Consider the following 24,096-nt stretch of genomic DNA (forward strand, 5'->3'; position numbering starts at 1 on the left):
CTCCCTCCAGCATCTTGGTGGCCCTGCTGGACTCTTTCAAGCAGTTCTTGTCCTTCTTGACCTGAGGGCCCAGAACTGGACACAATATTGCAGATGTGGTGTGAGCAGGGCAGAGCAGAGGGGCAGGAGAACCTCTCTGCCCTACAACCACCCCTTCTCATCCACTCCAGGATGGCGTTGGCCTTCTTGGCTCAAGGGCACATTGCTGGCTCATGGTCATCTGCTGCCACCAACACCCCCAGGTCTTTTTCTACATGGCAGCTTTCCAATGAAAAAACAGAGGAAGCTTAGCTCCAATACCATGGTTCAGAGACATCTGTGGTTTTAAAGAATTTGACAAGTTTCCCTCCCCCACAAAATATCTAATATGAAGATCTGTTCAGAAACTCACAGAGAAGCTTACAGGACCTATTGTAACCAAAATTTATCAGAGCCAAGCAAGACTATTTCCTTCCAAAGCATTTTGCCAGCTACGTCAGAATTACAAGTTATCTAGCAGACAGTGGTTGCAAACAACACTTTCGCAGGAAAGCCTTGAAGCTGATAAACAGTGATAAGCAAATTCAAGTGAACTGCAGGATAGAGAAGCAGCAGAGCAAAGCCGCTCACATCTTGTTCCAAAGAACTCTGGAATTAAGTTACACCCTTCTCACATCAGCAATGGGGTTTGCACAGGATAACCTGCACGTGGTATAGAAAGAGTATGACTTAATGCAAGCGTGGTTGTGGACAGTTAAATCTGATATTCTTACAGATGACATATGATTTTTTATAGTATCAGTTAAGTAACTGATACCCTGAATAGAGGTCAAGATTTACATACAGAATGCCATATACTGGTGTTTCTCTTCTCTTGGGCTGTCCTGTCACATTAGCTATTATTTTGGTCCACTGTATGACTTAGAAGTCCTCTCTCTAAAAGCTTCAAAACTTTAATACCCGAAACAAGATCTAGTTACACAAAAGTCAACAAAAGGGTTCAACTTTCTTACCATAGAGAAGCCACATGGGAACAGCAGAGGCTGAGACCAGCCAGACAAAGCAAAGGGACTTCATTTGGAGGTTAAGGTACGACCTACGGCGAAAAGCACACGCCTATGCATTCTGGAGAAAACAGCTCTGGTTTGAGAGATGCAGGCAGTCCTAAACATCCGAAAGGTTGTAAGCACATAAGCAATATTATATTGTTAAAGATTCTGGAAAATGCTGGATTACTTTAGTACACTCGTGCTTTTCTTTTCTTTCAAAAAATAAGAAACTTTTGGAACTCTCATCCATTAGAAATGTATGTAGAAACCTTCTGAGTTGGTTATACAGAAAATAAGACCCCAAAATGCTAACTTCAAATTCTGCGGCTGACTCTTGTGTCTTACCAAAATTATACATCAAGTAGCCAAGATTTTTGGTATAAATTCTGGAAGTCACTCCGAAACATTTACATGGCTCTTAATATGTAGCACTATCAACATTGAATCAGTGGGCACAGAGCACTGCAAGAACCACTCACACCTTAGGTGAAGCATTTGAACTCTGCTGTCCTTAAGGAGAGCACAGACAGGAGGTGGCCAGAGCTGCCAGGAGGCAGGGGCAGAATAACCACACAGGGGGAACTTCCAAAATTGCTCCTTTCCGCCCAAGTCTTGCAAGCACCAAGCAAGGTTTGTGCAGTTCTCAGGGTACCGTCTCTCCTATCTAACAATCCCCATTGGGCTTGCTGGGACCTTTTCCAGAAACAGGAATAATGGACAGAAAAAGGCAGAGTTCATTCTACCTTTTGCAATTTCTAATTTTCTATCCAGCCTCTACAAGAAGAGGTAGAGGGGAGCCAGTTCTGCCTTTAGCCAAGCCTCTCTCCTAAGGTGTCATCCTTACATCAGTCACTACTGGCAGCACCATTGGTTTAAACAGCCAGGGGAGGGTTCATTAGCTAACGAGCACCAGGTAAATCTCACATTCATCAGTGACTTCAAATGACTTTCGAATATCAGACAAGAAATCACAAGATGTGCCTGGGAAGTATTGCCAAATTATAACACATCCCAAACTGCATTTATCTAGACTAACAGATGTATTAAATATGATAACAAATACTGGAAAGACAGGGTTAGGTGATTACTGGCCAGCTAGGTTTTTTGTGGTGCTTTGCTTTCAGTTATTTTTATTTAATTTGTTCCATATGCACATTGATATCAATAGATAAAAAGAAATTAAAATGAAAATCTAATTCTTGTCTTACTTGAAAATCCTACCCTGAATAGGGCATTGAAGTTGATTTTAAACTATGCGTGATTGCTTTGATGCTTTAAAAACTCTTAAAAGGACGAGACAGATGAAGCTGCAAACAGCTCCAGCAGTGACCAGATGCAGTGGGTCCTTTCAGGCCACTCAAATCACAGCAGATCTGTACAGCGACCTAAAGCTTTCCCAACTCCATTCGAGTAGAGAACACTGCTGACAGAAAGGCCTAGCTTCTATTTAACAGAGTAACAGCCCTAGTTTTCTGAAATCATTTATATCACAAAGGCTCTCTCTCCAGCACTGTTCCCTGTAACCACAGGGGCGTGTTAGAGAAGGGATGCGGCTGCTTCATCTGATCCGAAGCCTCCTCATAGAGTGGGAAAGCCACCCAAATCCGAAACATCCAGGTATCAGACCAGCACAACTTTGAATCTACTTTATAGTCTTTTTTTTTTTTTTTGACATTTTTGTTCTTTCTCGTTGGCAACTTCCTCTCACCAGATGTGCAGGGCAATTTGTTCTGTCCCACGCTGGCTGCAGACCTGAAGGGTGAGGAACTTGTGCCACGGAGCAGCACGGAGCCGCACAGCAACACAGGTACCTGCATTTGTGGTGCTGCACTACTCCCCCCCGCCCCAGGCCTACAAAAAGAGGATAAGAATGTTACATAGAAACCAGCAATAAAAGAAAAATGCCAAGCGGTTTCACGTGCTGAATCAACAGTGAGTCACATCACTCCTAGACTCTGACTAACAGACCAGCGCATGACGAAACACTGCAAAGAGAAAACAAAATCCCCTTTATTTAGTGTGGCAAAGAGAGGATATGCTGAGAAATAATCACAGCAAATAGTGGCTTTTTTTTTTTAATCCAAGTATCAACTGCATTGGTGATTTCTCGAGGTTTTTTGGGTTGCTTGGTTGGTTGGTTGCTGTTTTTTATTTCCCTGCACAAAAACCTCCTGTACTTCATAAAAGCAGAGGGTAAATTTACTTTTTAAAATTATTTTCTTTTTTTTTTCCCCCCAAAAAACCTATTCAAGTTCTCATCTTAACCATGATTTCCCAACTAATACTTGCTAGTAAGGGGCACCTGCTATTAAAGAGAGATGCTTCCCTCCAAAGAGGATATATTCCTTCCCACCTCCAGTTTGTGGCAGAAGCGTTACGGAACTTGTTCACTTTTAGCCACCGAGAGTTGAATTTCCACCTTCAGAATATGATCCTAAAGCAAAACTAAGCGAACCAAACCCATTTATTAGGGCCCATACTTGGTGGGAAAATTCTGCAAAGCCATTTTCAGTATTTAAAAAAGCCTCACCACCTCTTGCAGATTAGTAGTTTTTAATAGCTTCTTGTCGTGTTTTCTCCTTTTTACTACCTTCTCTGTAGTTTAAACAAGCTGAGAAAGGTCTAAAGCTCTCCTCAAAATAAACTCAGAGAAAGTGTTTTGGCAGAGAAGGAAAATGAAAGAGCAGTTCTTCCTGAAGTGCACGTTTCCAAATCGTAACACAAAGTCCCTGCTGTGGTTTATGTGAGAGAGGTTCAAGATATCGCAGGATGAAGATTACGCTCTTCTCACTTTTACCAGCCTACATGAAAGAATTTCCGTTTTGCTGTGATTTTTCTAAAGTCTTAAACAAAAAAACCAAAACAACAACAACAAAATCAAGCTTCCTTTCCATATCCTACAAAAATTACATAAAAGCAGAGGACAAGGGCCATTAGAAATTTAAGTAAACCCCTTTAAGAAACTAGAAGAAGAAAATTAGATAAGAGAAGCTGGCAGAGTTACTTTTCTATTATTTTCACTTTGACCATTCTGCAGAGACTTTCCTTCCACCTTCTGACTGCAAGAAATTTTAAGGACAGTTATTGAAACTGAAACACTGAATGTTCGCCACCGAAAACACCAGCCCAGTGAATATACCCAGTCACATACTCAAAAAGCAAGCCCTATCTCCAAATTCTCTGGTCCAACTTGCTACTCAGCTTGCCCATGCACGCCAGCTCCCTGCTGAGGAGCCCACTCCACAGCCGACTGGTACACCTTACCAAGTAGGATTTCCTGTGCACGTTACCACTCATCTCACCTTGATGCGTGCCAAAAATGGCAAGAGGAGCTCTGCTTTACCAAGTATGTAAAATCTGTTGCAATGAAAAGGTAACGTGTGGTTGCACTGTTGTAAGGGGCCTCTCAGAGAAGAACTCAAGGACATGATTTTTGTCACTGTAATGGTACATCCTAGTGCACTGATACATCCTAATACATCCTAGTACATTCTGAAGGACGACAGATAAACCAGCAGAATGCTGGCTGAGCCCAAGATAAGGGAGCTGAGGACCCAGGAGAGACCACATATGGGAGAAAGACTCAAGAGGTCATGGAAAGAACAGCAGGAGTGTCTCTTCAGAACCACAAGGGACCACCACAGACCACCAAAGGACCCCTTGGACACAAGCACAGTTTGATCTGAGAATGATTCAGCAGATATTCAAGGTCAGGCTGGATGGGGTCTGAGCAACCTGATCTGGGAACACTGTCCCTGCTCACTGCAGGGGTTGGACGGGATGATCTTTAAAGGTCCCTTCCAACCCAATACACTCTATGCTATTTAAAATGTATTATATTTAAATTGCTCAGATTGTGCTATCCTGAAAGTTTCATGTATAAATATGCTAAGAAAAGGGCCCAGACTCGTGCGAACTTGGTTGGAATAAATAATGACCCTCGCACTCAACGTTGAATAAAAAAATGCCAGCTTCTTAATGCTACATTGGTGTTCAGAGGTTTTTCTATTGCTGATTTCAGTGACAGCATCCTTCCTAAGACAAAATGCAAACAAGAGTCAAAGGAGCACTAACAGCCTATATGGTCTTGCCAACTCTTTGTGATTTTATTGAGGCTTTTAATTAAGGAAAGGTCCTTAGGATCCTAATGTTGGAACAGTACTACCTGAGAACCTCATCTCTTACTAAATAAAAACATTTCTAGCCTTTCTGACATGTCAGAAAAACAAGGATCTGGAAATGTACTCCAAACCAAACCTGGAAATCTTTACACAAATGGGCATCAACACAAAGGACTCCACAATCGGAGTGAATTCACGCAGCTGTGAGGTATCTCCTTACTGATCAGACACTGAAGAACCATCCTTGACCACTTCACCTCCCTCAGCCTGAACTGGGACATCACGAGGACTGGTGGAGAGGCAGCAGCCAAATGCTGCATTTGGTTGTAAAGCGCACTCACCTGCGAACAACTTCTGGCAGCTACCAAAATTCGACAGAAGTACCTGCCATCATCCACTGAGATGGCTTTGGCTTCGTTCTTCCCTGTCTCAGCACTATGTAATTTCAAAGACCTTATCTACACATTAACACTACTATAGTACTAATTAGTAGTCTATCCATATGTGTCAGAGGAGTACAGCCTGTGGGATAAGTGTGAGCACAGCTATTTCACAAGTGACAGCTAGGAGTCTGAACGTTACTGCAGAGTCTACCCACTTCTCACTGCTTCTGTGTGCAAGAGGACAGATGTCAGCCATTTCCCCTCCATGACAGAGGCTGGGCAGTGTTTTCACTGCTGTTCAGCACAGAAGTGTGCGCACATGCACGTTATCATTAGAACCAGGTTCTCTTGGAAAAAGAAAGACCTTAATAGGCCCTGCCTCCCTCTGCTGACTTGAAATTCTTTTCTCTTAAGACATTATGGTGATTCTGCCTCCCTCCTCCTTCAGAAACTCCCTTTTCTATTTCTGGTAGCTCAAGATGTTGAGGGAGAGCAAGCTCTCACTATCTCTGTAGTGGTGAGACAGTCTGCCTAGCTACCACCTTGACTCACTTGTCCATCAATACACAGAATTAAAGAATATGAGGAGTTGGAAGGGACCTGGAAAGCTCCCCCAGTGCAACCCCTGCCAGAGCAGGATCACCAGAGCAGTCACACAGGAACACGGCCAGGGCTTTGGGTGTCTGCACAGAAGGAGACTCCACAACCTCTCTGGGCAGCCTGGGCCATGCTCCATAACCCTCACACTGACAAAGTTTGTCCTCATCTTCAGCTTGAACCTCCTGTGCTTCAGCTTGGGACCATTGCCCCTTGTTCTGGCATTGGGCATCCCAGAGCAGAGCCTGGCTCCTTCCTCCTGACACTGCCCTTTCCAAATGGATCCCCATGAATGAGGGCACCCCTCAGTCTCCTCTGCTCCAAGCTCAAGAGCCCCAGCTCCCTCAGCCGCTCCTCAGCAGGAGATGCTCCACTCCCTTCAGCATCTTTGTGGCCCTGCTGGACTCCTTCAAGCAGCTCCTGTCCTTGACCTGAGGGCCCAGAACTGGACACAATATTGCAGATGTGGTGTGAGCAGGGCAGAGCAGAGGGGCAGGAGAACCTCTCTGCCCTACAAAATTTCATACAATTTCAAACAGCAGCTGGAAATAAAGAGCAAGTTGATGTAACTCTGTAACCAACTCTTCCATAACCCCCAGTTCAGTACAACCACCAGACCACCATAAAACACTTCCCAGCCCTTCAGTAACAGGATGAAGTTGATACAGTTGAACTACTACTGCAACAACTACAGCTCTCCAACAAAAGCTTGTGGGGACGCTGATGCTGATACGTACACCGAGGTAGCTCAGATGTCAGTTAACTTCTTAATTTTGCATAGACTTCATACAGAAGTCTCACAAAGTCAGTCATGTTTACAGCCCATTTAAATCATTGGCAAGAGCATTGTTGTTGAGGTAAAGAGCCAAGTGTTTCCTGGGAATAAGTGACCCATTTTGGAAGAACAGCAGAGGTAGGAAGCCTCAGGAAACACTCTCTTATTAACAACTGCACTAAAATAAACCTCCTCTCCAAATTTTGTAACAATTGTGTTAATGAGTTTTCTGGCAAGAGGCTGGAATAAATTCTTTGCTCCTGTGCCAATCGCATTAACTCCTGCAACCAGCTTAGCTCAGACAATTGGGTCACTACAACTGTTCACAGTACTCATTTAATCTACAGGAGTTTAAAAGTGTACCTTGTAGATTGAGACATTTTTCTAAGCTTCTTAGCAGCCTAAATCTGCTGCAAATAAATGTTCCAAAAACGAGGACAAATTTACACAGAGATGTCTTCAGCTAATTAACTTAAAAGTCAAAATTTATTTCTGCAGTAAAACAACAGCTTGTTTTCCCATCCTGTGTCACAACACTTATTGCATACTAAAGCTGAGAAAAATTATGTGAAACTAGGAAACAGAGCCTGAGTTTGTCGTTATCGGTCATCCAAACAGTCCAAAAAAATTTACAGTTTATATTTCACATAGGCCACAGTTTATCTGGGGGCAAGACAGGGAGGATGGAATGATATCAGGATTTTCCATTCAATAAGCACAACATTTCCCAGCTTTGTACGATGAGTCTCTGAGGACAGACAAAAGCTTTCAACGTATTTCAAAAGATCTTATAACCTTAGCCTGAATAATAAGGCATTTGGTAGTCTAAAAAATTTTAGCGAGCTGGCATCCAAAAGCAGTATCAGTTTTAAGACCTAGATGTGTTTGCAGAGAAGCTGTTGGTAGACTCCTCGAGCTAAAAACAGACACGCAAGCGACCGCCATCCCACCAGCCTGAGCTACCCCCCATCAGCTCCATGGCCTTACCTCTGTGTGAACACTTGCCCGAAACCTTTCTTCTGACTTTGCCAGTGGAGAGATGCAACTCTTGGTGTTGCAGCTCTCACCACCCCTCCTTATTTGAGACACAAAGGTATCGGTCAGTGGAATTTTCAGGGAATACACTCACAAACGGTGAGCTTGCGTTCCCAGTTGTATGCATCACATTGAAAAAGACCACCAGAAAGCGCCAATACAGCTTTTGTCTTCACACAGGCTCTAACATGGTGACACAGAAATGCACTTAGGGATGCGATTTCTACCAAACAGCTGCACCCGTGCAACCCCAGTGAACTCTTGCCTTGATACAGAACCAAATCAAGCAGTTTAGGTGTCAAATAAAGATAGCAGTCTCCAAGTGCTGCATCTTTACCTGCACAAGAGTTACTTTGGTAAAGACAGACACTGACAGTTCCACTTTCTTTATACAAACTATGTTGAAATGAATTATCTTAATGATAAAGATGTGGATTTACCTATTAAAGGATTGTTCCAGTGGCTGCACTTCTATATTCACAGTGAACTAATACAGCCTTGCATTTCTGTCAAGGTCATCTTCACCCCAGTCAGAACAAGAGGGCTTTAGGCTGTGCTTTCGTTCCATCTCTGACCACCAGTAACGCAGGGCAAGATCCTGAAGCAGACTCAGCGTCCAACTCTAAAAAGATCTTGGCCAGAAACAGAGGAAAAGTGACAAGACAAAAGGCTGCAAAGGTTCTTGAGGCATCAGGAGGATACAGGAACCACAAACAGCTTCAGACAGATGGGAACTTCCTGGCCAGGAACTGCAAATCTGGTACCCTTAAAGCAGTTATTATTGGCATGATGTAGAAAGTTTGGCTGCTAGGTGCAGATTTAAGCTCATTTTCCCCAGTACACCATATTTCAATATTTGCATCTTGTGTTGACTCCTACCTATGATACCTGGCTTGCTTATTTCACAGTACAATGTGATTTAATTTCTTCCTAAGAAAGCTCCTGGAGCAACGCCTAGTTTGAGAAATAGCATTTCACAAGGAACGTATATTGACTGTAATTAATTCCAATAGATGGAGAGGCTAATTAACAAGAAACCAACTAATAACTCCGCTGGATTTAATCCATATACTGAACCCGCAACATGCACCAGAGAAAGAGGCAGAGGGTGTAAGGATGTATTTGGGGAAGAACTCACACTTGACAGGCACTTCCAAAGTGGTTCACAGACATTTTAAATGTTGCCCAGCTCCTCTTAACCCTTGGTCTCATCTACTTTCCATCACCTTCACAGGCTTCTTTTCTGCTCTCTGCTCACTTGCTCTCCCATGCACACACAATGCAAAAAGACCTTGGCTCTTTCAGCTTTCAGCTTCAAGATTAAATAAAATGCCTGGCATTCACATATGCACCACTCTTAACAAAAGCAAGCTTCTGCAAACTGTGCACCACGCTGTTATTGAACGTCCTCGTGCACCAAATCCAGTGACAGAACATGAAAGGGAAGGAAGTTTTCTTAGTAACACCATTTTTATTGCCAAGTTCCATTTACAAAGAAAGGTCTATTGTTCATTCTTGTCCAGGTTTTCAACAGCCAAGACACACGATTAATGCCAGCAAATACAGACGCTATAGAAATCTGGATTTCAGAAACACACCCCAGTATTTTCTAATTTAACTCCCTTCCCAGACACTTATTTACAGTTTTCTTTAAATTAACGTAAGATATCATTACATTTACTCCCAATGTCTAACATAACTTACATGAAATAATTAATACTTATTGCCTGTAAAGAGACATTTCAGAACTAAATTCACCCTGTGTTTGGGCTTTTTTCCACGGAAATAGAAGTGCTTGTTCAGGACTTCTTTTTTCCCCTTTTCTCAGAAAAAAACTCCACTGAAATATATTTCATAGGAGGACAGTCCTTCATGTTCATTCAATGTGTTTAAATCCCAGGTACATTCATTCTTCTAGAAAAATACATTTCCCTCTCTTTGCACTTAAAACAATCAAACTTACAAAATAGCTCAAAAAGAAGTGAAGGGTTCACAACAAAACCATCAACACACCTCTTCATAAGTGGAGATGCCTGAAGTTATCCCCTAGGGTTTAAAATGCTTCCAGTAGGTCCACAGAGTTGTAAAAACGCATCATTCAGTGCTATCGCTGGGCAAAGCAAAGCTCCTAGAAATCCTAATTGTCTCTAAATTCACACACTGGAATCTGTTCTCAAACTGTTTCAAACTTATCTTCATGCTCGTTGTAAATATTGCTGCCACAGTCAGGCCTTGAATACACCCAGACCTTCCCATCTCCTCACAGATATTTAAATTATCAGACTGCACTTGCTATGTCCTAAACTCACTTCGGTATGAATATCCATAACCAAGAGTAATGGAGAACAAGATGGAAAACAAACAAAAAAACCCCAAACCCTCATGTATTTTAAGATTATAATCTTAAAATAATCCTGGGAACACTACATACTAGTTTGAACCTTATTTAACTCTAACTTTTGTCATCAACGAGTGTTCTTAGTCATTGCCTGCTTCTTAAGCCCTTTTTAGTTACTTTGTTAAATAAATGCACTCCACACATTTCTTTATACTAACAGAGACAGTCACAACGACTCAATTCTTTCCTTTTCACAAGAACTAATGAATTCAAGGTAGCAAACCAGTAAAGCAGATACCGCCACAGTGCACATTTATTAGACAAATTTGCTTTACATTCCAAATACATTGACAAACACAATACATATTTTAGAGTATCTTGCAAAAGAAACCAAATCTGAACAATGCGCAAATCTAAAAATTTTGGGAAATCAAAATAGGGAAAACTCTGTACAAATGTAATATAAAAATACGTTTCCATATGAAAGAACCTTTTGTTTGAGACAGTCCAGAACTGCATCTGCCATGTCTCTATTACTGCTCAAAAAAATCCTGAGCAGCAGAAAAAAATCCCAAGTGCTTCCCCCCTCCCACCTCCTAAAAACATCCCACGCTAGCAAGTCCTGCTTGGATCACCATCTGCTTTCCAGAGACATAGGAGACTGTAAGAGTTAGGGTGCTTCTTTTTAATTCATGCTGTGAATGTTGGGAAAGGGCAGAGTAACAGAGCAGGCAAGCACAGGAGCACTCCAGAGACTGAGGTAAGAGAAGTGCAGTGTCCAGGTTAGTGATGGTTAAACAGTGACACACCAAAAAACTCTTTCAAGAAGGACAGTATCAGTTCAGAAGAGAATTTTCAACATGTATTTAGGTGCCTAACGTTAGGCTGCCTGAAAAAGAGGAGGAGGCTCATCAGGGAGAATCATCATCTTTGAGGCAAAATGCCCACATCTCATCGATGTCCCCATCTGATGTCTCTTCGCTAATCTGTGACTTAACTACATACAACGAAACTGCCTTGTCTCCCAGATAACAGCTGCCTGTGCAATGTTCTTATAATAGCAACTCCCCACCTAACTTTAGCTGGTTAGTGAAGACAGCATCAGAATGCTTAGCACAGTGGGTTTTTTGAAGAATACTACATGCAGGTTAGTGAAACTGCACATCAGGCTATTCTGTAGTTAATTACCTATGATGTGTGAGTGAAACAGCGACCAATTACACCAGACAGCACCATCTGATTATTTACTTTTATGAAGTAGCTTCATACTTATACAGTTTGACCTGCTTGCCTGATAGCTTACCTATGTCTTCAAGCACACAGGTTTAAGTTCAATTTACTACTAGTGAAATGACACTCGGATTGCAGGGCAATTACTGGATTCTTAGAATGCTCCAAGCAATCATCCCAGGCCACTTGTAGTAAGCGTGGAAAATACAGTCTCTCGTGTCTTGCTCCTTAATTAGGAAAAAACCCCAAACAATGCAGTAACTTCAATCCTAAAGATTGCTGGTTTTGCTATAAACAAACTATTTTAGCCCTCAGTTTTGGGGTTCTACACAAGAATACTCCAGATCCTCAAAGAAACAGCATCTCCCTCTGTATTCTGTCTCTGTTGGGTAAAGGGTTCCTATGAGTCAATGGACATTGACTTAAGCTCTCAATACTGATCTAGATGCGAGTCTTAAATTCTGGATGAAAGAAGAGTTTCTAAATGTCACAAACCCGTCCTTTAGCAGCAATACTGCAAAAGAGTAAACGAATTCTGGAAGATATTGCCAATTTTCCTCACCAAGTGACTTCAAGGACAATTCCAACTGTGTTGTAAAGTGAAGAACACTGAGGAGCTTCTTTACCAAGTGTAATTTTATCTTTTTTAAGTTTTTTAAGCTCAGCTTATTGTAAGGAAGTCAGAATTTTAGTTTATCATGAATAAGCAGTAGAGAATACAAATGAGCTCAATCCCCATATTGTATACAATTCATGACTTTACACACAAAGTTCAGCTTTTAGTACTAATATATGTGACCACATTTCTAATGAATTTGGTTTAAGCCACACAGCTTGTAAAATAAAGTGCAGGGAGCTTAACCTTTGGTTTCTTTCTGTATCAAAGAGTTTCTGCAAAACAATAACTACTGGCACACAGACTCTACGCTGCTTGCATAATTCCATGGTGAAGCAGACATCAGAATTGGGCACCAATGTTTCCTCCTTCCCCTTCTTTCTCAAATTACCGAGTGGATGCTGCCATTACTCTCTTCACAAATGAAAAGCTCGAGTCTTGTTCATTGCTGTGCACTGGATGACAGAAAAGCAAAGGGGCAGTGAGTCCGAACAGCACCAGCAACACACAGTGCTGTGAAACAAGTAATATCTTGGTAAAATTTGACAAAATGAGGCACAGACCACAGAACAGCAAAGTAACACTCCGTATGCCTTGGCTTCTTCAGCTTCTCTTCTCAAAAGGAAGAGACCAAGAACTGGTTTACATTAACACAATATGGCTGAAGATAGGCATAGCCTCTACACACAAACACTGAGGCTTCAACATCTTTCCAAAATGCTGTCATTTTGCTCTGGAACATTGCTGTGTTTATTTTAGAGTGATTCTGCCTCCCCTCTGCAGCACTACACTGAAACGCTGGGCCTTTCGAATGGTCAGTTGTGTAGCTGCTGCTCTCGTTTGCAACTTGGCTTTTGGATTTGGTTAAAAAGGGCGATGTTACCTTGTCTCAAATCAACTTTTGTTTAGGGAAAAAAAAAATACATTTGTGGCTGATGTGCTAATGCTTTCTTGGTTGAGTTTCCTTTTTACAGTGAAAGGGGGATAAGAAAACAGCCCTTGAGTTCTTCTGATAAGGGAGCGATAGATACGATACTCTTCAAGGAACTGCAATGAGTAACACCATAATTGCAGAGATAAAAGATTGCAGAGGACAGATTATTTCAGCATCTCCATAGCTTTTAAGTCTCCTAATGCAGCATGAAGCACAGTAAAACTGTACACACATATGCCTTAATATTAGAAGCAAACAAGTCAAAAATCAATTGCTCCTGTGGCATAACCAGAGATTTCGGTTGGCCTGTACCAGTTGTAGAGTTTATACAGCAGCACAACACTGGGAGAGCTGCTGCAGTCAGAGCTTTCCTGGTGTAATTTCGCCTCTGCAGAGAGCTTTTGATAGAACTGCTAAAGATCCCCCACCTTCCACCCCTTGACCAGCAAGGTTCTGCCAGCAGCAGATTACACAGTAGGCCTAGTCTTCTATTTTTCTAATAATTGTATCCATCTCAGTCATTTATTGTGAAGCTCTCAGCAGACAACTGCTCATGAGATTTAAAAGCCCCTCAAAGGCAATGACAAGCACAAAGTCAGCTTTCCTTCCCTTTGTCCCACGTGTTGTGCAGTACGGCTCAAGGGTGAGACTATGCATATCCTTTAAAAAACCTCCTTGTGCATGGTCCTTGCTCAAACTGAATTTGAAGTTATAGAAAGATCAAGGTTTTCCTGTCTGAAATGAATTTTACCCTGCACAGTAGCATTTTGTGTAATCTAGGTCAAGAGTTAAAGTTAGCAACTATCATTAAATGCTTTCAAATTAAGTAAGGCCTCACATTTATTATGATCTTCAGAATATTACTAGGGCTACAGCGTAATGCTGCAAGATACCAGAGGAAGCCCAGACTGCAATCAGTTCAGCTAATAAAAATGTATGTGGTCCTTGTGCCCCAATTACTACTGATGACCAGGCTTGTTCACGTACACACACACTGGCTTACTTCAGCAATGCCAGATTCTCGCCCCACACCCATAGCGGCGCTGAGAACACCTAACTCAGAATTCATGTAGAGCTTGGGCCACTCTGGAATGGTCAGAGTATTAATTCAATCTGAGACAAATTAGAAGCCATAGAAAACTAGAAATCAGCAAAACTGCATGCAAAAGCTAGTAAGGGGAGAAAAAAATTGCTGGCATTCAATAGCAGACACCTTGTATACACATTTTACAAAGATTAAGTTATTACATGAAGGAAAAGATGGAAAGAGCAAGCAAAGCTATACTAGTAGGTTACCCAATCTCATATATTACATTTAAAATAACTTCAAATATTCCATCTGACAGCCAGGAAGAGGTACAATAAGAGACTGGGAAGTAGGTTAAGACTTCAGATTCACCTACTTGATACGAATTGGTGTTACTAGAGACAGAATGAGGAAACAGACTGTACTGACGCCTGAAATCACACCACCAAGTAAAGGAAATAGTAGAGTTTAATCTCTGAGAGCCAGAAAGCACTCAGTGTTACGTGCAGACCAGTAATGACAATCTGCTCATTTTCACTATTAATTTAAATTAACACACGTGGCAATTGATGAGACGTCTTAAATTCCATTCATGTTAAGTTCCATACCAGATCAGCAAAGCACATTCCCAACTTTAATCAACACTTTTCCACTACCTCTGTCAACTTGGTATCAGGATCTAGGGAGCAAAGTAAGGCAAGCATAAACTCAGAATCACTTGTATGTAGCAGTGTTGTTTAACTGTGATACTATCCCAGATGGGGAAAAAAACCTACACAATACCTTTGCTTTTGAGTTTCAGGCTTGCAAAGGAAATACCAGTTAGCTGTGGGGACCTTCTTCCTACATGAAGATGAAAAATTTAAAAGCCTCTTTAGAGTAAAACGGCTTCTGTCTGCTTCTAGAAGCTGTCCTGCAGTAGAAAGGATATCGTCATTCCTCAGAAGTGGAGCAAAGTGACTGTCAAAAACAAACAAACAAGCTATAGCAATCTCTCAAAATATTTCACATTCCTCTGTAGCTGGTTAAGCAAAGACCAAAGTAGTCTCAAACATCCCTTATGTTAGTTTGAGTAAGCACTTGTCATTAAATTTCAGGCTTTTACTTTTTAAAAAAAATCCTTTGATATATATCTTATTCTGAATCAAACCTTGAAATAAATACTACACATGGAAAACATAATATTCAAGTCTAGAGTCCTACGAAGACAACACAAAGTGGCCAAGCCTGCTGGTATCATGCAGACCTCCAAAAGATGAATGAGATCAGGATTTTTTTTTCTTTTTTAAAAAGGTGAAAACCCCAACACATCTCAAATGGAAATGTCATCTCTGTACTACAATATATATTTTTTCTGGTCAATGGTTATGTCTACTGTTTCAGAGAAGTAATAATACAATGTCTTGAAGCCAGGTGTCCAAAGATATCTTCACTTTACCATAATACTGCAAACCTTTTAAAATTAACTTAGTTCCTACAGTTGGAACTCTGTAACAGAAACAAAGGTGCTCAAATACTTTCAAGTTCTTGTAAAACAGAAATTGATAGGAACCAACCAGTCCAGATTCAAAAGTGGTTTGTTTTTCTTTTCCTTCTCCAGTTTCAGTATGGTGAGCATCCAATGTTTACCCTAAAAGCTGTCCACATTCTCTCAGCAGTGGGCTGCTTCTCGTGGACCTGATGGCCTCTCAGGCTTTAAGAAGTCTCTGTACTCCCGAAGGAAAAACAACAAAGAATTTGGTTGCATTTGCTTCGCTGTTTATCACAGTCTGCAGTTGCGCATTAGTCAGCACATTCTTCCTCTCTCTCTTTTACCGTGCAAACTTCGGATTGCAAAGAGGACTGAGGAAGGCAGCTGAATGTTCGAATGCTGTGTGGATCAACTGGTGGCACCAGCGTGAGCGACTCTACACTTAGTGCATCGGTATTGTCACCTGTTATTAACGATATGGTGGGCTGCTGTGCAGGAATCAGGCTAGGAGATAGGTTTACTGTTTCTAGGTCACTGTTTTTTACAGCGTTCTTGCTAGACTTTGAGACAGCTGAAAGAGTTTCACCAGTCAACATCATCTGGCCAGAAAGGATCATCTGACCAGAAACGGTCATCTGAGGCTGCTCTGGAGCTGAAGCGTCATCTAATAAAAGAAAACATCAAGAAACAATCAATATTCAACTTAGTATGTACGTTCAGCCTAATAGCATACTATTATTTATTAATATTTTAAGAATAATTGGGCAGAAAATGCATTTCTGTGAAGTACTATGCTTACACACTCACTTTTCAGTAATTACAAATAAAACAAAACATTATGAAGGCACAACATAAAGTGCCAGCTGGAATCCATTCAAATTAGGAACCAGAACATTTAACGTGTTTAGTATTAGAATATGTAGCAGTATCAGAAATATTCCTAGAGAGAGGATATTGAGGGGAAGAATAAGCAAGCCTCTCCAGTATTTAGTACAGACTGAAATGAACAGCCGACCTCATACCAGGAAACTCTTTAACAATAGCAAAAAATAAAGATTAAAAAAACCCAAACTCTGTATAAGGAGTTTTCCCAAGAGCTGGCTTGTTTCTTACAAAACCTTGGAAGTCATTCTCTCATTTAATTCTCCAGCTTCACATTTAAGTGACATCTCAACAAGAGAAAGCAGAGCTACGGAAGGAGAACAACGTGCTCACTGTAACTGAAAAGTGCTCCAAAATCGGCCTGTTTTTAAACAGCCTTGTGTTATACAATGTTTTTGTGCTTCTAGGCATGAAGCATAAAACACAGACAAAACTGGGAATAAACAGTGCATACCACAGAAAACTGATATGCTACTACACCTTCCCACACAACATGTGTCCTTCTCCCCTCTGAAATCCTAGCTAGCTAGCAAGGAAACTGCTCATTTGGTTCAGATGGAGAGCGAATGGAGGACATGAGGCAACACAGCCTTTCCTTCTCAGACTAAGGTAATAGATGCTATTAAAGTAACAGGTATCCAGCTTCAAGACAGACCATTTTTAGAGTTCTTGTAAGAAACAGCATGTGTTCAAGTGTACAGGAATCCGCAGGAAAGCCTACAAGGCAATGTAGTGAATACAGAAGCTAAGAATTAGAATTTTATCTTAATAGTGACCTTAAAAATATTTCCTTTTCAATAGGATTCCAGTTAATTCTGTAAAAGAACAGAAAGCACGAACATAAGGAAAAAACAGAAAAAAAAGAAGAAAAAAAACCAAAATAAAACAAAACCAAAGCTGACAATGGAATGGATATCAGTAAGCTATCAGTGGGATAACAGTAAGGTTGGGTTTTTTTACCTTCCTGGTAAGATAACGCCAAACAAAGGTGTATTCTCACTTCAGGAAACCACTCAGTTTTACTTTTTCCTGAATCGGTGGCTAAAGCTTCTCGCTTTAATAAAAACAAAATTTACAGATTGTAAAAGTCTCCTTTTAAATAAAAGAGACATCACTGGTTATTTTTAAAAAATAAGGACAGGTTCAAAGTAACTCTGCAGATTCTTCTTTTTAAGCTGTCAAGAAACTTTAGTGCGAAAATCAAGACTGGCAACAGAGAAAGTGATGCAAGACTTGCACAGAAAATGAAGCGCTGAAAACATGGAAATAAAGCCTCATTTCTCTGAATTCCAAGATAAACACTAACATTCCAGTATGCATAGAACAAGGAGTTTCTTTGCAGTGATTTTACCTTCTGAATTTATAAAATCTTAAAAGAATATCAAAGGTTCTTTGCCAAGACTATTTTTTATCTTAATTGTAGTATGAATATTCACCAAAATTCAGGATTTGGAAACCTGAGATATTCTGGTAAATTTCTTGCTTGAAGGAGTCCAGCAGGGCCACAGAGACGCTGGAGGGAGTGGAGCATCTCCTGCTGAGGAGTGGCTGAGGGAGCTGGGGCTCTTGAGCTTGGAGCAGAGGAGACTGAGGGGTGCCCTCATTCATGGGGATCCATTTGGAAAGGGCAGTGTCAGGAGGAAGGAGCCAGGCTCTGCTCTGGGATGTCCAATGCCAGGACAAGGGGCAATGGTCCCAAGCTGGAGCACAGGAGGTTCAAGCTGAAGATGAGGACAAACTTTGTCAGTGTGAGGGTTATGGAGCATGGCCCAGGCTGCCCAGAGAGGTTGTGGAGTCTCCTTCTGTGCAGACAGCCAAAGCCCTGGCCGTGTTCCTGTGTGACTGCTCTGGTGATCCTGCTCTGGCAGGGCTTGCACTGGGGGAGCTTTCTAGGGCCCTTCCAACTCCTCATATTCTGTGATTCTGTGAAATAAAGTACTATCCATTGATGGCATTCTGCTCAGGAATGTTCTATACAGCACATTTCTGCTGCAGCTCTCCTATTTCACTTCTGATTCTGGAGTTCATTTCTTAAATCATTCCTCTCCCTCTCCCAGCAAAACATTAACATATTTTTATAATATTTTCAATTACTGAAATTATGACAGACATACATATTCTTTTGTTATGCTGTGCTCTCCCCAAATCCTTCCAATTAGGATCTAAATTAATGCTAAAGTGACTACCTTCTTAATGCCACAAAGAAAAACAAAGTATTTGAAAAAAGTATCTGTTAAAAAAAATAATAATTAAAAAGTATCTTGAGTCAACAAGTCCAAATTTTCTATCCAAAAGTCTGAAAAAAAACATTCAGAAAAAAGATAATAATATCAAAAATGTAAGCACAACACACTCAGCCCAGTGTTTTAGCTGCAGTATTTGTAGAGAACAAAAAATTAGAGCTCTTCTATGCTTCTCTTTTGCTTTTATTTACTATTCATAGAAGTAAGTCTCCCCTGCTCTCAATATTTCATTAGTCACTGTCAGAGCTTCACTTCTGTTACTCCATTACTCCATTTAAGGGTAGCAGTGGCAGATTTCCATCACCCAGCAGGACCCTACTGCCAAAATGACCAGGTATTTGCACTGCCACTAGTCCCTGCAGGGACAGAGAGCAAATACCAGTACACAAAGGGGCAGGGGAGGGAGAATTTTTAACACTGTCAAGAAAAGGTCAACAGCTCTCACTACTATTTTACAATATACCATCCCTTCTGGACTAATACTTAGCTAAAAATCTTACTCTTCAGTCACGGCTCTAAACTATGGCTGCGGTAGCAGTACTTGCATCTAAGCTCGTGCTATGGATGTTTTTAAGTGTGATCAACTCCCATATCTTACTGATACAAGGACAGAGGAAAACAATCCCAGACTGCAGATGAAGGAAACTAAATAGAAAATAGAATACAGAAATCTGGCGTCTTGGAATGAAAGTGTGGTATATGAGAGGCACTACGATGAAAATCTCAGACCATCCTCTTTATGTAAAAAGGTTTCACATATAACACCACCCAGTTAATTAAATACACAGTTCCAGGTCTATAATTACTAGTGAGAAAATCCTTGAGGCTCCACATTTCAAAGCCTTTTGAAGTCATACTCAGTTCAGAGAAGGATCCAAGTAGATAAATACGTATTTGATCTGCCTTCTTCAAGTTTCTGAAACTAGAATAAACAATTGGCAAAAAGATGCACCCTAGCTGAAAAAAACCAACAACCCACAAAGGGATTATTACAAGAATGTCTGTCTCTAAAATCCAGACAAACTCCACGGGGTTTCAAGGCACCCAGTATGTTTAGAGATTAAGTGCTCTACCTATTACCTGGACCTTCTGTCTGTACTGCACATAAAAATACCAACTGGCTTTCCAGAAAATGCAAACTCCTAACACTTGGTTCCAGCTTGACTTTTGGATAGAAACGGAAAAAATAATTGTCATTTTTACCTGAATAAAATCACCAGTCACTCAGATATGTTCTACTCTCAAACCTACCTAAACCTCATCTAATACGGGAAAACATAATTGCTATTTATGTCTACCCAAACCCTATGTATTTAAACAAAAAAACCAAAAACACCCAAAAAACAAAACAGGAAGAGTCAGTTTCTTAAAACAGTTTTATGTTAACATCTAGTTGTAACAAACGACCTCCACACACCCCCAAATTTAAGTGCCAAACAAAGCTGGACAACAGGGTGTCATTTTGCAAGTTTTTGGGTATTCTCTCTTTCTGGCTGCAGTGGCTTCAGAAACCTTAGATGTTTTTCAGCACTTCTACAATGCTACCAAGATTATAATTACAGCAAAAAAAATCCAAACCAAATGACTCAAATTCTGCTATGTTATGTTAAGGATGATTATTAGCGAAAGAAGATAGAAAAGAAGAGGAAAAGGAAAGAACAAATATCATCTACAGAGAAGTGTCCTAAGCTGTACAGCAACATACTATGAGAGGATAACAAAAATATAAATAACAGGACATTAAGTGAAAAGATGCAAAGTAAATCTATAAAGATGAAAAAGGGTGTTTCTATAACATTAACAGAGTAAAATATCTTCATGTTAGGACAGTAAAAAAAAAAGAAATTTATTAGATACAAGCTAACACAGGCTATATAAATAAGGTAGTCTGAAGCATATTCCCATTTTTTTTGCATCTGCTTCCTCTCCTCAGGCAATTAAACAGTCCATAAAGCCATCTGCCCGAGTTAATGATCAGAGAATTATGAAGCTTGTGCCATCACAGTCCAAGGACAGACTTATGCTGAATGTTTGTCCATTTTACACAAGTTAGAAATAGGTTCCTTGCAGCCAGCCAAGTACCTGCATTACTGTCCATTCAGGAGCCTGTGCTTACTAAATTCCACTACAGCCACGGCTGGCCCTGTGCAAATGAAGACATAGCTGCTTTGAAGCTGGAGGCTTGATAGCAGAATTTCCATCTTTGGCAAGAGGGTCGAGAAACATGGGAGAAACTGCAGGTGAGGTTTTCAGAAAGAGCTAATTATTGCTTTACAATTCTCCCCAAAAGAACAGCAGAGACAAATATAAAGCTTTCTTCAGTTTCCTACCTCACTGTCATTGCTGTCAGCATAGAAACCAAATACCTTCTACGAACTGTTAGGAGCTTTTGAAAGCTTATGGAGGAACCTGCCTGAATTGATATTGCGCGAGTTGCTGTTGCAGCTGCTGCTCGAAGACCTAAACCCAGTGTCCACCGTGACTGTCAGCCTCCGACAGACTAAACACCCGCCGACGTCCTTTCCTGCCAGACCTTACTAGAGGGAAACACAGTGATATATCATACGAAGGCTTTAACAATGGAACGAGGGAGGGAAACTGGAATGAAGACAAAGGATAAATGTTACAGCAGCAACGAGAATAAGCGACAAGGACACATCCGTAACTGCTGGTATCTCAAATGAAATTTGACCCCGCACCATGAGTCTTGTACGTCTGGGAAATACTTCTGAAGCTGGAAGTATTCATTCTTTAGAAATAAATGAGTTTTAACTGAATTTAATTTTCTGCTTACCTATCTGGAGATGTTCATAACAGAGTTGGGGCTGTGTCTGGCAATACCGACAGCACTTACACCCAGGAGGGAACGGCATTTATTTGCATTACAGTCTACTCCAGTGCTGTAGAAATCTTGAGGGAAGCTATTGATGACAAATTCTGGTGACACAGAATTATTCTGATTTCCACTGGCCGCAAATTAGAAGAGGTGCACTACCTTGCAGGTGACAATGGTTCAAACCATTCAGCCCTACTATTCCATGATACGAAATGGACGTATTAGATTTGGTTTGTAATAAAGCCAAATAGAGTGTTTTAAAAGATAGCAGCAGTTCAGATGATGATGCTCGGTGCATATGTACAGATGTATAAAAGTACATCCTCACCTAGATGTAAAATTATTAGCATCATAGAACAGAAGAGATCAAACCACATTTAAATTACTGATTATAGAGAGAAGAGACAAGGATGGCTTCAGTCAGATGGCAGGCACTGCTCTTATAGGCTCTCCATGCTTGATTAATCATCCTATCCTTGGAATATATAAATTATATTTTACAGACTGGAATCCAATATATTCTCTGCAACAAGTGACAGCTCTTTGTACTTATCTTAGACCTTTTACCATCAATATCTGTCAGAAGTGTGAAATGCAGCGTAAGTGGCATAGAAGATCAACGTCTTCTGAAGTCCTCCATATCCACTGCTCCAATATAAACATCTCCTTAAGTATTGAAGCCAATTGCACTTTAAAGCTTAATACAATTTAAAAAGTTATAAAATACAGTGCATATGATATCACACATACATAATTCTGGAAGACTGCTAACTTACAGTAAGAGCTTCTTTATCTTAATTCTTGGTGTGTGTAAAAATAAGCACTTTAAAGAAGTGCGCAGTTCCAGCGAGTGTAGCCAAAAAGAGACTGTATTCTAAGCTCAGAAGCTTGACAATTAAAATCTACCTAGCAAGAGAACATTTTTATCTTATGCATAGCAACACTTCAAACTGACAAGTTAATTTAAAAAAAACCCAAACCAAACCATGTAAATACAAAGAAAAAACCAACCTGATAGCAGCATTTGCAGAACCTGATACTGCTTTTTCTGTCTTGCTAGGGATTCTCCTTCCTTTAAGGGACGACTTCTGCTTTTTCATTTTTAAGAAATGGAGACCTTGTAAAGGGCTAAGCTTAAATCCCAAATAAAGCAAATGAGGGAGCTGCTAGGTTTTCAAATATCTGTGCCATGAAGTACCGTGACAATTATTACGTAGGAGAGCTGATAAACTCAAGAATCATACGAGCTTATTTTACCCATGACAAAGCAGTTAATGCAACTATTGTTCTCTTGCAATGACTGAAACATGCAGTTTAGGTAACCTCCCTCCTCACACTCGGATACTGTTTTCATCCAGCACTGTTTTATGTAACTCAGTGTGTATGTTCCAAATCTTATTTCCTGAAACAACTCAGTTAAGATTGCAAGTACCATCTCAAACATATCAAACTCTGAACTGTTTAGACCTGTCAATAGACAGTAGCTTAGGACACTATAATCACAAGTTTACAGCAGAGATAGCTGTCGTGGTTTGAGAGGCTGCTCTTCCAGAAGGTAGCTGAGATAAGTTTCCTTGAAGTCCACATACACATCTCCCCTTTATCTTGTCTGGCCTTCTTGACTGAAGTTCCTGAGCAACCTTGCATGTTCTTCATGGTCAACCACCTGAGCAATTGCCAGAACAAAGAGGGGAGCAGGGAAGGAGGAAGGGACAGAGAGAGCACACATGTGTCCTTGCATGAGTGTGTTTAAAATGGAATGGGAAATGAGAAGGGAGATTCAAATGTGACAGATGGAGGCAGCATTCAAGTGCTACCTTGAGGCATAAACCAGACTCTGGTAACTGCTTGCTGTTCATCAGCTACTTGTTACTTCCTCCTTGAAAGAGCCGCTTCACAGCATGCAAGCCTCCTCTTCTGCTCCACAGTAGAGCAAGGCAGTTTAGTTTCAGGTGTCCTCAACAGGTCAAGGGAAAATCTCCCTGTGTTACACTGAAGTGGGTGAATACCAACAATCGATCTTGTGACTCAGATGAGGGATCAGTAAGACCTGATGTAACACTGTCAGTGGTCAAGACACTATTGCTTATTTCAGCAGTGTACTTCTGTTCATGTAGAAGCCTACAGAACAACTATTGGGACACACCAGAGAATCTTTTTCATGGCTGTGCTCCTGGCAACAGTTTCCTATATAGATCACAATAAAATAGAAATAGCATAAAGAGGAGAACATTCAGGAGAACATTCATTACAAACTTGCAGTAAAGTGGTCAAATCAGTTAATGCAGAAACATTGTTCCCAGGAATAGACAACAGTGTTGATGTGACACTGAAGATCAGCAAAAAGCGTCAATGAAGCTCTCTGGCTTGGAGAAAACCCTCACCACCTCTGCACCCCCAAAGACTCGGCTCTAGGGATTTCAGGATCCTCTCCAGTCTATGGTAAGGACCTTGAGACACCATCAGCAACTTGGCTGTAACTGTTTTAAACATTACTTGTTAACTATTGGCTGCAACTACATCAGCAGTTTGGTTCAGACCAGTAGAGCAGCTTAGCAGAATTATGCACATTGACTGCTT

The 24,096-nt window shown here is 40.8% G+C and overlaps 1 protein-coding gene across 1 annotated transcript in view; it reads right to left on the reverse strand.

Moving 5' to 3' along the window:
- Positions 1-16,013: 16,013 nt before the first annotated feature.
- Positions 16,014-24,096, reverse strand: part of LOC104538755 (protein CLEC16A-like) — a gene marked incomplete at its 5' end in the record, with an annotated part of 36,163 nt that continues 28,080 nt past the window's right edge. The window contains 2 exons of the mRNA XM_010182072.1: positions 16,014-16,219; positions 21,094-21,217. Coding sequence (XP_010180374.1) covers positions 21,141-21,217 — 77 coding nt within the window. The remainder of the gene's footprint in view (positions 16,220-21,093; positions 21,218-24,096) is intronic.

This window comes from Mesitornis unicolor, unplaced genomic scaffold (assembly GCF_000695765.1).
Source record: "Mesitornis unicolor isolate BGI_N332 unplaced genomic scaffold, ASM69576v1 scaffold32353, whole genome shotgun sequence".
In the NCBI taxonomy this organism is placed as follows: Eukaryota; Metazoa; Chordata; class Aves; order Mesitornithiformes; family Mesitornithidae; genus Mesitornis; species Mesitornis unicolor.